The sequence below is a fragment of the Chrysemys picta genome, chromosome 3 (genome assembly GCF_011386835.1).
Source record: "Chrysemys picta bellii isolate R12L10 chromosome 3, ASM1138683v2, whole genome shotgun sequence".
NCBI lineage: Eukaryota > Metazoa > Chordata > Testudines > Emydidae > Chrysemys > Chrysemys picta.
The window spans coordinates 165,831,357-165,846,081 of NC_088793.1; the positions used below are offsets into that span (position 1 = coordinate 165,831,357).

General features: G+C 44.0%; 1 protein-coding gene across 1 annotated transcript; it reads right to left on the reverse strand.

Moving 5' to 3' along the window:
* Positions 1-1,973: 1,973 nt before the first annotated feature.
* On the reverse strand, positions 1,974-14,675 carry LOC135982604 (uncharacterized). Its single transcript, XM_065589990.1, has 5 exons — positions 14,543-14,675; positions 11,961-12,115; positions 8,950-9,031; positions 6,601-6,794; positions 1,974-3,979 (listed from the first exon to the last, which is right to left on the reverse strand). Exons 1-5 carry the CDS (start codon positions 14,673-14,675, stop codon positions 3,773-3,775), a joined length of 771 nt encoding a protein of 256 aa, XP_065446062.1. The 3' UTR covers positions 1,974-3,772.
* Between the last annotated feature and the right edge of the window lie 50 nt (positions 14,676-14,725).

The following is a 14,725-nucleotide window of genomic DNA, read 5'->3' on the forward strand; positions in this document are numbered from 1 at the left end:
CTAGCTGACACCTGACCAGAGGAACCAATGGGGGGATAAGATGTTTCAAAAGGCAGGAGGGAAGTTTCCTTTGTTTAGTTTCAGTTTTGACCGGAGTGGGCAAGCTCCAGAATTCAGCCTCTTATCAAGTAGTGAGTATTAGTGAAGGAAATAAATAGGTTTATGTTTATTTTCTTTGTAACTTGTCTTGGGCATTAGGGAATAATCAAATTGGGTATTTTTTGTGTAACTAAGTTTTTGCCCAGGGGGACATCCTCTGTGTTTTGAATCTGTTGTCTGTGAGAGTAGCTGGTATGCTAATCTCTCCCAGAGAGTTTTCTTTTCCCTTTCTTTTCTTTAATTAAAAGCCTTCTTTTTAAGAACCTGCTTGATTTTTCCTTGTTTTAGGATCCAAGGGGGTTGGATCTGGACTCACCAGGAATTGGTGGGGGTAAAGGAGGGGGAATGGTTAATTTCTCCTTGTTTTAAGATCCAAGGGTTTGGATCGGTGTTCACCAGGGAATTGGTGAAGAAGTCTCTCAAGGGTACCCAGGAAGGGAGGTAGCACTTGGGAGTGGTGGCAGCAAAACCAGATCTAAGTTGGTAATTCAGTTTAGAGGTTCACATGCAGGCCCCCATATCTGTACTCTAAAGTCCAGAGTGGGGATGAAACTTAGGACACCTTATAACGTCGTTTGGCAGCCGCCTGCTTTGTCCACTGCTTGCAGGAAGAGCAGCCTGTTGCAGCTAGCTGTTGAGGGCTTAGAATCTGGGTGGACCAGCAGCCCCCCCTTTCAGCTCCCCGCTCCCCTAAGTTCCCTGTGCAGCAGCTGCCCAGCTGGCTATCAATTGCGGGTAGTTCAGATGTCCCTCCGCCCACTGCCATGTGCTGCTCCTGTCTTCTGCCTTGCAGCTGCTCTTGGGAGCCTCCTACTTGCTGTGCAAGGGGGGGGGGGCTAATGTCAGGGTTTCCCCCTCTCCCCTGCTCCTGCACCCCACTTACTCCTTCTCCATATAGAGCAGGGTGGGGACACTGATGGAGAGAGACAGAGAGAGCTTGGGGCAGCAGCTGATGTCTCAACTCCCGATAGACTTAAAAAGACAATGTACTTACAAGTGGGGTCAGCATATTTAAAGGGGCAATGTGCATCTCTCTCTCTCTCTCTCTCCCACACACAGGGTGTGTGTCTCTGTTTGCCATGCTGTCTCCCCCCATTGGTGCTGCCTTGTAGAGTGTGAGGCTACATTAACAACATTTTAACCCTTGAAGGCTCAGCCAAAAGCTAGTTCATCATTTAGCAGTAAGGCATTCCCTGGGGAAATATCTCACTCTCTTCCACCCCCTCAACCAAGCTTCACAATCGTCATCGCTGTGTACAGTATTAAAGTGTTTTTTTTAAATGTGGTGTGTGTGTGTGTGTGTGTGTGTGTAGTTTTTTCTCTGGTGAAAAAAATTTCCCTAGAACCTAACCCCACCCATTTATATTAATTCTTATGGGGAAATTGGTTTTGCTTAACAATGTTTTGCGTAAAGTCATATTTTTCAGGAACACAACTACAACGTTAAGGGAGGAATTACTGTACTGCACTGTTGTATGGTAGTGAAACATGGGTGCTGACGGAGGGGCAGCAAGTGTCTGTCATGGAGAGGGTGATGGAAAGAAGAATTCTGGGAATTTCAATCCACAACCGAGTCCCCAATGAAGAGATCAGACAGCAGAGTGGAGTGCTGAACGTCGTTGTTGAGAGCAGGCATAGTAAAATGGGATAGGCCGGGCATATAGTGAGGCTCACTGACAATCGATGGACTAGCAGCTGCACTCGGTCAAACTCCAAAGAGATGGGAAGATGTTACCATGAAAAGACATGGCCGCACATGGAGAAGGAAGGCCATGATACAAGAAGAATGGAAGACGTGTTGTGATTGGTGCAATCGAGACGAGGGTTGAAGGACCAATCGATCAAGGTGAACTTCTAGTAATGAATAGTCTCAGAAATGTGTTTTGGAAATTTAATGAAACATCTATATACAGAAGGAATACTGCTAATGTAATGTGTGGTTTGGTATTTAACTGCATTTCTATTAAATTTTATCTCAAAAAAGTTTCTACAGAATTATTTACAGAACATTGTACAACGATCAGCTATATTACCAACATGTTGTGAAATAAAAATGGATATGACCATGCTTTCAACATAGCTTTCCTGACATATTTATCAGGAAATGCTTAACAACAAGACCTGTAAAAATGATTTAGTGTTCAAAGTATTATACAAATTATTTTGACAAAAAATAGTGAGCATATAGTTTTCATACCTAGTCATGAAAACTATTTATCTTCCAAAGGTTATCTTGATCTGAAGTCATATAACTGCAGTGTAGAAGGTTCGTGCCGGGGCTTGACCCTCCTGGGCAGGAGGGGAGCCACACCGACTCACTACTGGTGGAACAAACAACCAGTTAGTTCAGGGCTCAGGCCCTCTGGTGCAGGAGCTGAGCAAACAAACAGTTAGTTCAGGGCTCAGGCCCTTTGGTGCAGGGGCTGAGCAACCGTATAGAGTTAGGGAGCTCAGGCCCTTTGGTGCAGGGGCTGAGCAACAATACACAGTTAGGGGGCTCAGGCCCTTTGGTGTAGGGACTGAGCACCAGTACAACAGTGAGTTTCGTAGGCCCATGCCCTGGATCAGGGCGGGGCACAAATAGTCACAACTCAGGCACCTTTGGTGCAGGGGCTGAGCAACAATCAGTTTGGTAGCTCAGGCGACGCCGGGCTCGGGCCAGTCCAGCAAATCAGTTCCTCTGTACCGGGGCTTGGGGGCAGGTCTGGCAGCTCCTCGGGGAAATCCGGCCACTGAGGCTCCGGCGGCTCCTCCGGGTAACAGCAGGGGCGGAGGGGCTCTGGGGGCTCCTCGCCTTCGTAGTTGGTGCGGGGCAGGTCCGACGGCTCCTCCCAATGATGGGAGCGGATGGGCTCCGGCGGTTCCTCCTCGTAGTGGGCTCAGGGTAGCTCCGGCCAGTTAGGGAAACAGCCTCGAGCCTCGGAGGTCTCCCGGCCGGGAGCTCCCGGCTGCACGTCTGCTTCCTGCGGTGGCTGGGGCCTCACTGAACTCTGGCGGCCAGCCTTTATACTTCCTGTACCGCCTCTAGCGGGTTGAACAATGAGAGGCCGTCACACTCATCGGGGTGCCTCACAAGGGTTTCGGGGTCGGATTCCAACGTATCCATCAACGGTTGAGTCAAAGGGTCCTCCTCGGGACTGTCACTGATGTAGCGCTTTCTCCAAACAAGTCCAAAGGTGCTCGGGGCTAAAACAAAGTCTGAAGTTCTCACAGGGGTGGTAAAGGTCCACGTTTCCTCTCAGCAGCCTTTCCACAATTTCTAAAACAAGTGTCCTTGGTAGGAGATGGCCTCCTCTGCCCGGAGCTGGGACATATGGGGTAATAGTACTGCACTCTGACTGGCAGGGGGTGTTGGGAGGAGTTCTTAGAGGGGTCACACGACCCACATCCGGACAGGTCATCCCGCCCTGGAACTCACCCTGACTGGTCAAATCTCCTCTCAGGGTGGTCCTATCGGGGTAAAACCAATACCGAGGAGGAGTTCTTAGGGGGAGGGTCACATGACACACCTTGCTGCAGATCATGTGGCCATCTTGACCCCGAAAGTAACACCCCCTGGGGCGGGACTTCCTGTGACAGGTGGGTGGGATTTAAGGGGTCAAGGGGCACGGTTAAGGTGTCAAGAGGCAGGGTTAGGGTTTTATTGACGGTAGCGCCCTTATACTACTCAGGTTTACAGTATTATACAGATTTTGCCTTCTTCATTTTGCTCAGGTGATGTTTGTGTGCTCAAGGAACATCTGGCTTTGTGAGCGTTAAGATTCTCCCTAGAGGTTTGAGCAACAGTTTTTGTGGGTTGCTCATTTATGCAAAGAGATCTTGAACTAGATTCCATGGGTTCAATAGCTGTTTCTGCTTGGCACTGTTGAGCATCATCTACCTGCAACACAACAAAAAATAGTCTTGTTAAGTACCAGCAGGAAGTGAGAGACGCATTCCAAGCGACCGAATACCATGAATTGGCAGACACCACTAAATGCAAGAATCTTCAGTGTTTATATTGATCACTTTGAAAATACAACAGTGCTGTGCAGAATGCTTTACAGCAACTACCTACTCCTCACCACGTTCAAGTTTTTCAAATCGCAAGTCACATAATATAACAAGGTATAGGCAAAGCTAAGGAGTAGTACACAGTAATTCCTTGTCTAGTCTATTCTTGCTCAATCACTAATCTGCAGAACTGTATTTTGAGATATGAGTAATTAAACTTAAATTACATATTTCATAATGAATTTGTAAATGTCCTATGGTTTATTCTGTAAATATAATAGCACTTGAAAAAGTTGTTTCGTCCTGAAGCATTTACACTGGCCTGCAGAGGATATCTTGTCCAGATTTTCTGCTGTTCAACACTAGCTTTGGAAAACTGTTGAAAAATTTCACAATATTTATACCTTTGGGGCTATCTCAAATTCCAGTCCCCACTGCTATTACAATCATCCTTGTCTCCCCTGCACTTCCCACCAAATTCTGACATGATTTTAGCATCAATTAGTTAAAACTTAAGTAGTTATAAATGTGTGCTTCACGACAATTGAAATCCCAAATGCCACAGCTTCTGATAGTGTAGGTAATTGGTCTCAATTCTCATCCCACTTACACTGATGTGGGTCCTGTGTGAGAGATGAGCATCAGGGCTTATCCTTCTAGCGCCAATACTTATCAAAATAAAAGCTGTTAAAATGTTGATGTCAAGTGGAAAAAGGGAAGACAGTGCTTACAGTTCCGTAATTGTAATAGTAGCTTGAGAAATATAAGGCTAAGTCTAAAAATAAATGATTTTTACCACTGAAAGCAGACACTGTGGAAGCATTCCTTTTTAGACCTAAGAGTTGGGGAGATAGTGTGCCACCTCTCTAATTGTTCCGTCACTCTAACAGTGTTTTTCTAGCAATGGGCAAAATCTCAGATTGTGGACATGCAGTTACCAGTGTCTGGTTGAGGCTATCACAATACAAGCATTAAGACAAAGTTCAGTACCAGAACTTCTAAAGAATGAGATCCATTTTCATTCCATATATTACTGGCAAAGCTAGTAGGATCATTTATTATTAAGGTTACCTGTCTCCTCCCATTACAAGACCCTGTTTTCTGCTGCTTATAACTTTACAAACTTTAATTGCTTGGGCTGAAATTTTCCATGCTGTATGTCTGCCTCATGCTCTTTTTCTTCGGGGGTGGGGGACAGAGGCAGAATTTCAGCCAAAATGGTTAAGCTATTCCCAAGAGCAAGGCTAGGGAAATCTACATTTTTCTCATATTAAAATATTCTGGCAACTTTTCTTTGAAAATCTCCATGTGTTGGAGCAGGGACTTGTCATTTGGCAGGGAGTGGCCTTCGTGTCAGAGAATGTGCTTTTTGCCATCCGCAGGAAAACCTGCCCAAATTTGGCCAAATTAGAAGCCTTTGAAAAAAATCACAGTTCACAGACGCTCAGTAGAGAGAATTCTTAGATTTTTAGCAGCTAAAATCTCTGAAGGTTTCATCCTCGCTGCGTATTCTTGGATCTCGCACAGCTCTTAGTGTTAACCAAACTGCGCATGAGCTATTCCCCACAGAGTGACTGCACATGTGCCATTTCCCCACAGCTCCTGGATATGAAAACACAGCACTGAGCCATCCTCACAGAGCAACTGATATGCTCCAACCCAGGCCTACAGGGGTCAGCGCCAGAGTTTCCCTGCAACGGTTCTTCCCAGCTGCTTTGGGCCAAGCACCAGAACTGAGACAGGAACCTTTCTTTCCTGTACTCCCAATGACCCCTCCAAGCTGGTGCACATGCACGGTGGTGGAGGAAAATACTGGACTCAAATGCAGAGGGGACAAAAGGCAAATGGGGGGGTGAGGGTGGGAGGGCAGACTGGGAAAAGGAGTATGCCAAGATTGGGACTGGAACGGGGGTGAGGGGAAGGGACCAAAGACAGGGAGCCAGTAGGCGAGGCTAGGACTAGAAGACTATGAGAGAAGGTGGGGGTATGGGGAAAGGAATGTGTAGGAGACACTGAGAGAAGACACAGAGCTAAGAGGAGGAGGAGAAGAGAACTGGGGCTGGCTGAACAGAGAGATTGGGACAAGGAGCCTTCATTCCAGCATATCCGAACTTTTGAGTGCTTTTGTGTGTAATCCATCTATGCACGCACACACGCACCCCCTGCTCCAGGCAGCCAGTCTTTCAAGAAATAATCAAATATTTGTGATGAGCATTAAAGTGGGAAGATTTACCTCATTTCTATTTACCAAGTTAATGAGCAGTTGGCATGAGATCACAGATTTGATCTTACCAACAATTTTAAGTGTACCATTATGCCCAGATCTTTGTTATATGCCACGCTTTATTGATTGTATTTACATTGATGACCTTGTCTTCACTATATTCATGGCAGATAGAAAGGAGGTGTGAATAACACGGCATATCTTCAAACTCACTTGGAGAAATAAATACATGATGTGGATTGCCCATGCCCTGCACATTCAGATACATTTTTAAGATCAGTTACCTTTTGTGATTTGCTGCCACCAGCTGTCGGTTTACAGATCTCCCCAAGATTATCTGACCTGCCTTTTCGTAAAAGTTGGGAACATGGTGACAATTTTTGGCTTTGGGCAGCAAGACGGGGACTGGTCCTTAGGTTTAGAGTTGTTCTGCACAAAATGTAAGGGTCGGTTTTCACAATAGGAATATCAGCAACCCCTAAAAAATAAACAGCTTCTATTAACCAAGGTTGCTTAAATTACTTTATTGTTCTAATCAATCTGATCTTGCTCATTTCAAGATGGAGATGACAACTGGTAATAATTTAAGAAAGTAAAATGGCATTTACTCACTGAATAAAATATAATGGGGGAATTATTAGGACTATCTTGCGTTCCTAGAATTTTATAGGTGAACTCAGGCAAGGGTGTGGATCTGTGCAACAGCAGCTCTTCTAAAATGGCCAAAAGCGTTTTCCCCAAGAAAATGTTCTCTTTTTCCTTTAAAGGAACACCATTAACTGGAAAATCATTTCCATCTGAAAATGATGTCTCTTCTACTGTTCTAAGTGGAGCTGGCCAGAGAGCGACACCTTTCGAGGTTTCAAAATTTGTTTTTATTCTAGATTGGAATGAAACCATAAGCCTTTCAAATGCTTTCACAAAATGAAATTGAATCAAAAACATCAGGTTTTCAATTTGGGGGCCTTCCTCCTTGCAAGAGTCCACTTTGCACCTCAGAAACCTTCCCAGCAAAAACTTTGTCTGAATCAATACATCTCCGTGAAACATTTTGGCTTTGACAATGCAGCACATTTCAATGAAAAAACATTTAGTTAAAAATGTTTAAGCAAAATTTTCCCCCCTTCCTCTCAACCAGAAGAAAAAGGCGTTTTATATTGGGAATGGCTGGGCCTAGAATCCCTCTCTTTTAAGGATGGGTTGTAGAGCACTGCAGTGACATCCTGGACAATGATCCCTCACTTTCACAGACCTTGGGAGGCAGGCCAGTCCTCGCCCACAGACAACCTGCCAACCTTAAGCATATTCTCACCAGCAACCACGCACCGCACCATAACAACTCTAACTCAGGAACCAAGCCATGCAACAAACCTCGATGCCAACTCTGCCCACATATCTACACCAGCAACACCATCACAGGACCTAACCAGATCAGCTACAACATCACCGACTCATTCACCTGCACGTCCACCAATGTTATATATGCCATCATGTGCCAGCAGTGCCCCTCTGCTATGTACATTGGCCAAACTGGACAGTCACTATGCAAAAGGATAAATGGACACAAATCAGATATCAGGAATGGCAATATACAAAAACCTGTAGGAGAACACTTCAACCTCCCTGGCCACACAATAGCAGATGTAAAGGTAGCCATCTTGCAGCAAAAAAACTTCAGGACCAGACTCCAAAGAGAAACTGCTGAGCTCCAGTTCATTTGCAAATTTGACACCATCAGATCAGGATTAAACAAGGACTGTGAATGGCTCTCCAACTACAGAAGCAGTTTCTCCTCCCTTGGCGTTCACACCTCAACTGCTAGCAGAGCACCTCACCCTCCCTGATTGAACCAACCTCGTTATCTCCATACTGATTTATACCTGCCTCTGGAAATTTCCATTACTTGCATCTGAAGAAGTGAGGTTCTTACCCACGAAAGCTTAGGCTCCCAATACTTCTGTTAGTCTTAAAGGTGCCACAGGACCCTCTGTTGCTTTTTACAGATTCAGACTCATCTGAATCAAACGTAATAATGCATGTTTTGAAAACATATTGTATAAATAAATGCATTAAGGTTAGAAACAGGATCATGATTAAGGCTATGTTTTAGTCTTGGGTATTTTTGGTAAAAGTCCTGGACAGATCATGGGCAATAAACAAAAAGTCACGGCCCCATGACCTGTCCATGACTTTTACTAAAAATACTCGTGACTAAATCTTACCTACTGGGAGGGGGGACGCTCCTGAAGACTGCTGGGGAGTGGGGGAGACAGAACAGGGTGACGCTGTTGCTGAGGGGATGCCCAGGACCCCGCTGCCACTTGTCCCAGACTGCTGCTCCAGGGCAGCACCAGGGACCATGCCTGGTGCTGCCGGAGCAATGGCCAGTGCGGCTGGCTCCTGGGCTTCCCCAGCTGATGGGGTGGTCCTGGGATCAGCTGCACCAGCACTGCAAAATTCACAGAGGTCACGGAAACTGTGACTTCCATGAATGATTTGCAGCCTCATAATAACATTCTAGTAGAGCATTTCCTTCTTAAACTACGCCATACTTGGCTTTTGCTCCTTTAATGGAGCACCATGTTCAGCAATTTGTTTCTGCAACATTTTTTTTTCCTTCTCTAGCTGCTTACAGGATTTCATCCACGTCTTCTTTTCACTGCGAGCAAATCCATTTTGCTTCTTCCGTTGAATTGTAGACTTCAGATTGTCCAACTATAAAATAAAAAATTGTTTTTAGTTGCTAATAGGAAACTTCATTCTTCTGTATAAGCATTATACCATTAGTGATGGCATCTTATCTGTCATTAAAAGTTCAATGCAACTAAAAAAAAACAGACAAAAGTTACAATATGCATTTGTATAGTAGATTCACTTAGTAATATACAATTGAATTATAGCAGCTTCTAATTCCAACAGAGAAACATTAAAGTCATGTTTATTGGAAAGCTACATGTGTGTAGATTTCCTTGATAGAGAAATAATAATCTAAATAGAATATTCAAAATAACCAAATGACAAAACCCAGCAGAAAAGCATGTGGTCCAGGCAGGTTTGTCCACCCTATGTGCATTGGAATAATGCCCAAATAAATGGATGGTGGATATCTGGCAGCCTTATAAAACACACTTCAGGATAACGTAAATATCAAGCACAGTGCTCCATTAGCTGGGCATGGAGTGAGCACTGTAACTCAGTGCCTGCTTGCCACAATACGGGCTCCACACTGTGCTACATGATTGCTTTTTCATGTGTTTATTTCTGAAGCGAGAGCACAGAACTACAGTCCGTCATTCACCACAAATGGAAGTAGAAAAAGACTGCAGGCTAGAAAATGCAGAGGGAATTGATAAGAAAAAATTCACCTAGATGGACAGGTTTAAAAACTAAAAATGCCTATCTAAATTATTAGCAAAAATAGTGCTGTCATAAGAAGAATCACTTAATTAATAATTTAGATGGAAATTCTGTATACATCAGAACTGACATGCTCTCACAAGTTGAGTGTGACATAATGAGGTAGTAGAAGCAGTTTAAAGACAATAGGGGCACGTCTATAGTGGGAAGTTTCACAAGGTATTAATTAATGTGTTCATTAACATGATGTTACAACATGCAGTGTAGACACTGCACTGTTATGTTTAATATCACATCAGTCCGTTATGGTTAACCTTAGGGGCAGAGTGAAAAGACATGTTTAAACACGGTCTAATTTTGAAGTACAGACCCTGACAAGTAAGGTATTGTTTCCTTTGCACCATAAGTGGAGGCATGGCGATGTCTCTCTCTGGTAGGACTACTGCTGCACTTAGGTTCCCCAAACTTTCAAATTTTCCTTACATTTAACCGGAAATGATGATCTCAAAGGAGGAAAGCATGAGAAACTAGATAGTTTATTATTATTGAGGTTTTTTTCAAGACACTGGCTTCCAGTGCTGAGAGAGTCATGTGGGTTTGGGATTTCTTTTTTGTGTGGTTGTGTACATGGGGTACTTCCCCCGATTGTTTACAGAAGTGAGGTAGCACGCTAATCACCCTGCTCTGGGCATCTCTCAACTAAGTAGGGGTACTGAGACAAATGCTGATTGTTGGAACAGCTTGCTAGATGCCCCCAGGTGCCTGAAAGGGTGTCTGTCTACACCCTTCCGAAGAGAATTAGTACCACTTGGGGCTTTTTACTCAGTAAAGCAGGAGCCATTTTGAACATGGGAAGGGATTTCTCCTTGACGCCTCTGTAATCCCCTGATGGTGCAGCTACATAAGGAATGGAATTCTTATGTGTCTCTGTTCTGGGCACACACTGTCTAAAGTGCTCTTTAATCCTTCAACGCTGAGCAAGCCTATGGAGAGGGGGAGGAGACTCCAAACTCCTTTCCCTGGTAAAACCCGGGTCCTTGACCTGATAAACGGACAGGGACAATTCCCACTCCATTGTGACCTCAAATTTGGGCCCCCTTCCCTGGTTGAAAGAGGATTCCAGGTTGAAAAGCAGAGATGAACAATTTACATTACCCTGCCACCTGAGACAGGGCTTCACAGAAGTAACATGCACACCCAGATATACTCCAGGGTGGGAGGGGGCAGTGAGTCTGATACAGAGCACTTCAGGAGACCCGCATATAGGAGAAAACCCCAGCAAACACATCCTAAGAGTGGGAAGGCAAGAGAAAAGATTGAAAGCCTGATGTTTATACGACCTGCTCATTAATTATACATATTACTTCCTTACAAAGGGGACAATTCCGTTTGTCTTTTTGGGACCCAGAGCATATGGCGTTTCCAAGTGTTATTCCTGAGCAGACTATGTGGGGTTCTCATCTCCTTGAGAATCCTCATGCTCCTGATGAAGCCTTCTCACAATGGAGTCAGGGCTTCAAATGGGTGTGTTTATGTGCGCATGCAGGGCACTAGTGCGCTGGTCCAACAAAGCCCCATCCCCTCACACAGCAGGGGTTGGTGGCTTGTAGCAGCAAGACGTAGGTTACCCTCTAAGACCCCTAAAAAGCTGCCCACTGAACTACTTGGACTTAGCTTGATCTTGCAGGGCTTTTCTACCACTGCACTAGTGGTCAAAGGGAGTTACTGAGAAGTGCTGTGTTTGCAGATCCAGAGAACTTACTTGAGGAGAGAGAAAGAGGAGCAAGAAGTTGAAATGAAATCAATATTGCAGAAAAATGAACAAAAATGAATGATAAAACAAAGTTGTTGGGAGAAACTGAACCGCCAACTTGTTCTGCTGGTGGACACAATTTCTGGTGGCCTGAGGTGAAGGATGGAGCTTAGTCCTGGAGCCTTCAGCAACAACACTGGTCCACCTCCCAGTTCTACAGGTGAGAGGAATCACCTCTTTGTTCCGAATGAGGAGAAAAGCTGGGCCACGGAACAGACAAAACGTGCACATTTGATCATGTTTTCAGGTGTCCCGCTAAAGACCTCCTGTATCTTTGATAGCCAGAAGTTTATAAGATAACAGATTTAATGAGATTTCCATGCTACTAATGGAGAAGTTATAGCAAATGTTATATTAGAATAGAGACTAGATATTAAAAAGGACACAAATAAATATTTTGGCTCTTAAAAGCTTAAGTATAAAATGCCTTATTAAACTATATGAAAAACTTATGTTTGTTTCTAGTAAGTCTACTTTTTCTTCTTCTAAAGCCTTGTTCATATTCTTAAGGGTTCCATTTTCAAGTTGTAGCTCCTGGACTGAATACTGGAGCAATTTATTGTTGGTTTTTAAATACTGAAGCTCGGCTTCTTGTGCTTCCAATTCTATTTTCTGAGATAAACTCTTATCTATAGTAACAAAAAAAATTAAGTGGTTAATTTGTGAAAGCAAACTATGTCAAATATGCAGTATTAGCTTTTATGGGTAACACTATAAAATGGCAATATTGACAATTTTCCATTTTTCACCTAGCAATACATTTTCTTAGTATTTCAGAATATAATTACGTATGTGTTCTAAAACTGCCTTTATTCCCAAACCATAAAATTGTATAGCTGAGACAATTTTAGCATTGCCAGAATTCAGTTTTGGAGAAAGAACATACTGCTAGTCAAATCGCTCTATGCTTCACAATTCTAACTCTGTTTCTACAGCCCATCTTCACTGAGGTCTGATGGCTTGTACTCTGAAACTCATGGTTGACAGGTAACAGTATCAATGGCTAGATAAAGAATTTTGGTGCCCTATTTGTCCATTTTCCTGTCTTCAAAATCCAGAATATATAAAAATGATCAAGGTGTTTGATGGACTGATGTATGGAGTAAAATTAAGAGACACAGACAATACAAGAGATTTCCCGTATTGCAAAGAGAATTCTATTGAATAACACCAACTTACCATATAAAACAAGACTACGCATTCCCTTCCTACAGGACAAGGAAAATTCAATGTCTCCAAGACCCAGAACTTGGTGAGAAAGAGGGGCACAGAGAGGGGAAGGGAAATGATAGCAATCAACAGTTATTTGAACTATGTCAACACATAGGATGGAAAAGGATTATTTAGGGTGGTGATTCAAAGGGGAGTGTAGCGGGGCGGGGCGGGGCGGTTGCCCGCTCTAGCCCTGAAGGGGTTGGAACAACCCTGCAGAGGGCTATGGCTGGGGAAAGCAGCAAGCCTGGGCTGATTGGGGAGGCAGCTACAGCTGGGCCACGCCCCCATCAGGCCACAGCTGGCCCTTATAAAAGGGCTGTGAGCCAAACACTCAGTCAATCTTCCTCTAGCTCTGAAGGGAGAGGGACCTAGCTGTTGGGGAAGCTAAGGGTATTGGAGTGAAGCAGGGCTAGGGAAAGGCCAGAGGAGCTGGGGAGCTCCAGGCTAGCAACTCCCCAGGCTGCAGGGCCTTGTCCAAGGCCCAGAGAGGTATTGAGTTGTAGGGAAAGGCAGCAGGTCCAAAGTCCCCTGCCAATGATGAGTGGCCATTACAGACTGCAGTCGGCCCTAGTGAAACAGGGCTAGATGGTGACTGGCAGTAGCCACTGAAGCAAGGTGGAGGATGAGGGTGGGGATTCCCCTGGGTGGGAATCCCCAGATAGTGGGTTACTGCTGGGGGCAGGACCCTGACAGGGGAGGACACCAGGGTCCGGGAGGGACACGGGGGCTAATGTCGAGCAGGATGGTGACCATCAGAGGGTGCTCTGGCTAGAAATGAGCTAAGTCCCTGGATGACCAGAAGGAGGCGCCGCAGGGTGAGTCCCACTCCATTACAAGGGGGAAAAGGTATAACTAGAGAGGATAATCAGAGACTTCTTAGAGAGGAAGAACCGTCCGGGGGTTAAGGGTGACAGCCTAGGACTCTGGGCACCCACATTCAGTTATGTTTCAATTAGGACAAGTTATTGTTGGTTGCAGTGAAGAGCTACAGCACAAACATCTTCTGACTTATTTTTTTGTTCATAATTATTCCCTCTAGAAAACTGAGAGAATGCTCCCATTTGACACCTTAAGAACCACAGATAAAAGATAGCGAAAGCAAGAAAATGGACTTAGAAGGCATTACATTTTCTTAGCTAGCCAAAAGTGCTGCCACTTGCCAAGAATAAGATCAAAACGCAAAGCAGTTATTTGGATGGCCTGATGGATTGGAGAGTGCAGAAATACTGATTAAAATGGGAGCAGGACTAGGTCCATAAATTTAATTTTGAAATCTCATTAAGTGAGGTTAGACTTCTACAGAGATAAGTGGGAGCAGTCTCCTTCTTTACAATGGCTATTTAGCAGAATTACCTGTTCTCTTAAACCTCCGTCTGCAAAATGCATTTTCCCAACCAGATAGACAAATGTAGGGAAAAGTCAAATTAGGGCTCGGCAGGTAACATTTCATCACGTTTTAGCTTGATGGAGTCCATATACAAGCTAAAGGATAATAGTTTGAGGTATATTTGTTTGCTTCAGATTTTAAAACACAGGAGCACATTGTAGTATTTAATTTGCTGACCATATAGTTTTGTTTGGGACATACTTATTCCTCATTTTAAATCGCTTTAAAACCATATAATGTGATGAGTTAGTATATTTGTATAAAGAAGTTCCATCTCAGTTTGGAAAGAGAATTGCGTGTATTAGCTGAAAGTTAATTTAACTATATCACACAGTGGGAACTTTTTATTTCTTGGGGATGCGTCAAATCACTATTTATAATGAAGTTTACAGATCCCCCACACTGAAGTAATAGTTTGTAACGGGATTTAAATAGGTAGAAATGTGTCACTCACTTTTCATCTCTTCAGCAGTCTTCCGGGTCTCCTTTAGAAGGTGCTGGGCTATTTTTAGTGCTTCTTCCAGCTGATGGATTTTTTCTGATTTTTCATCAGACTGGCAACAAAGTAGGTATTTTTCCTTCTTCATTTCCTACAACAAAACATTAATTACAAAACAGGCAGAGGAGGAACATTGTC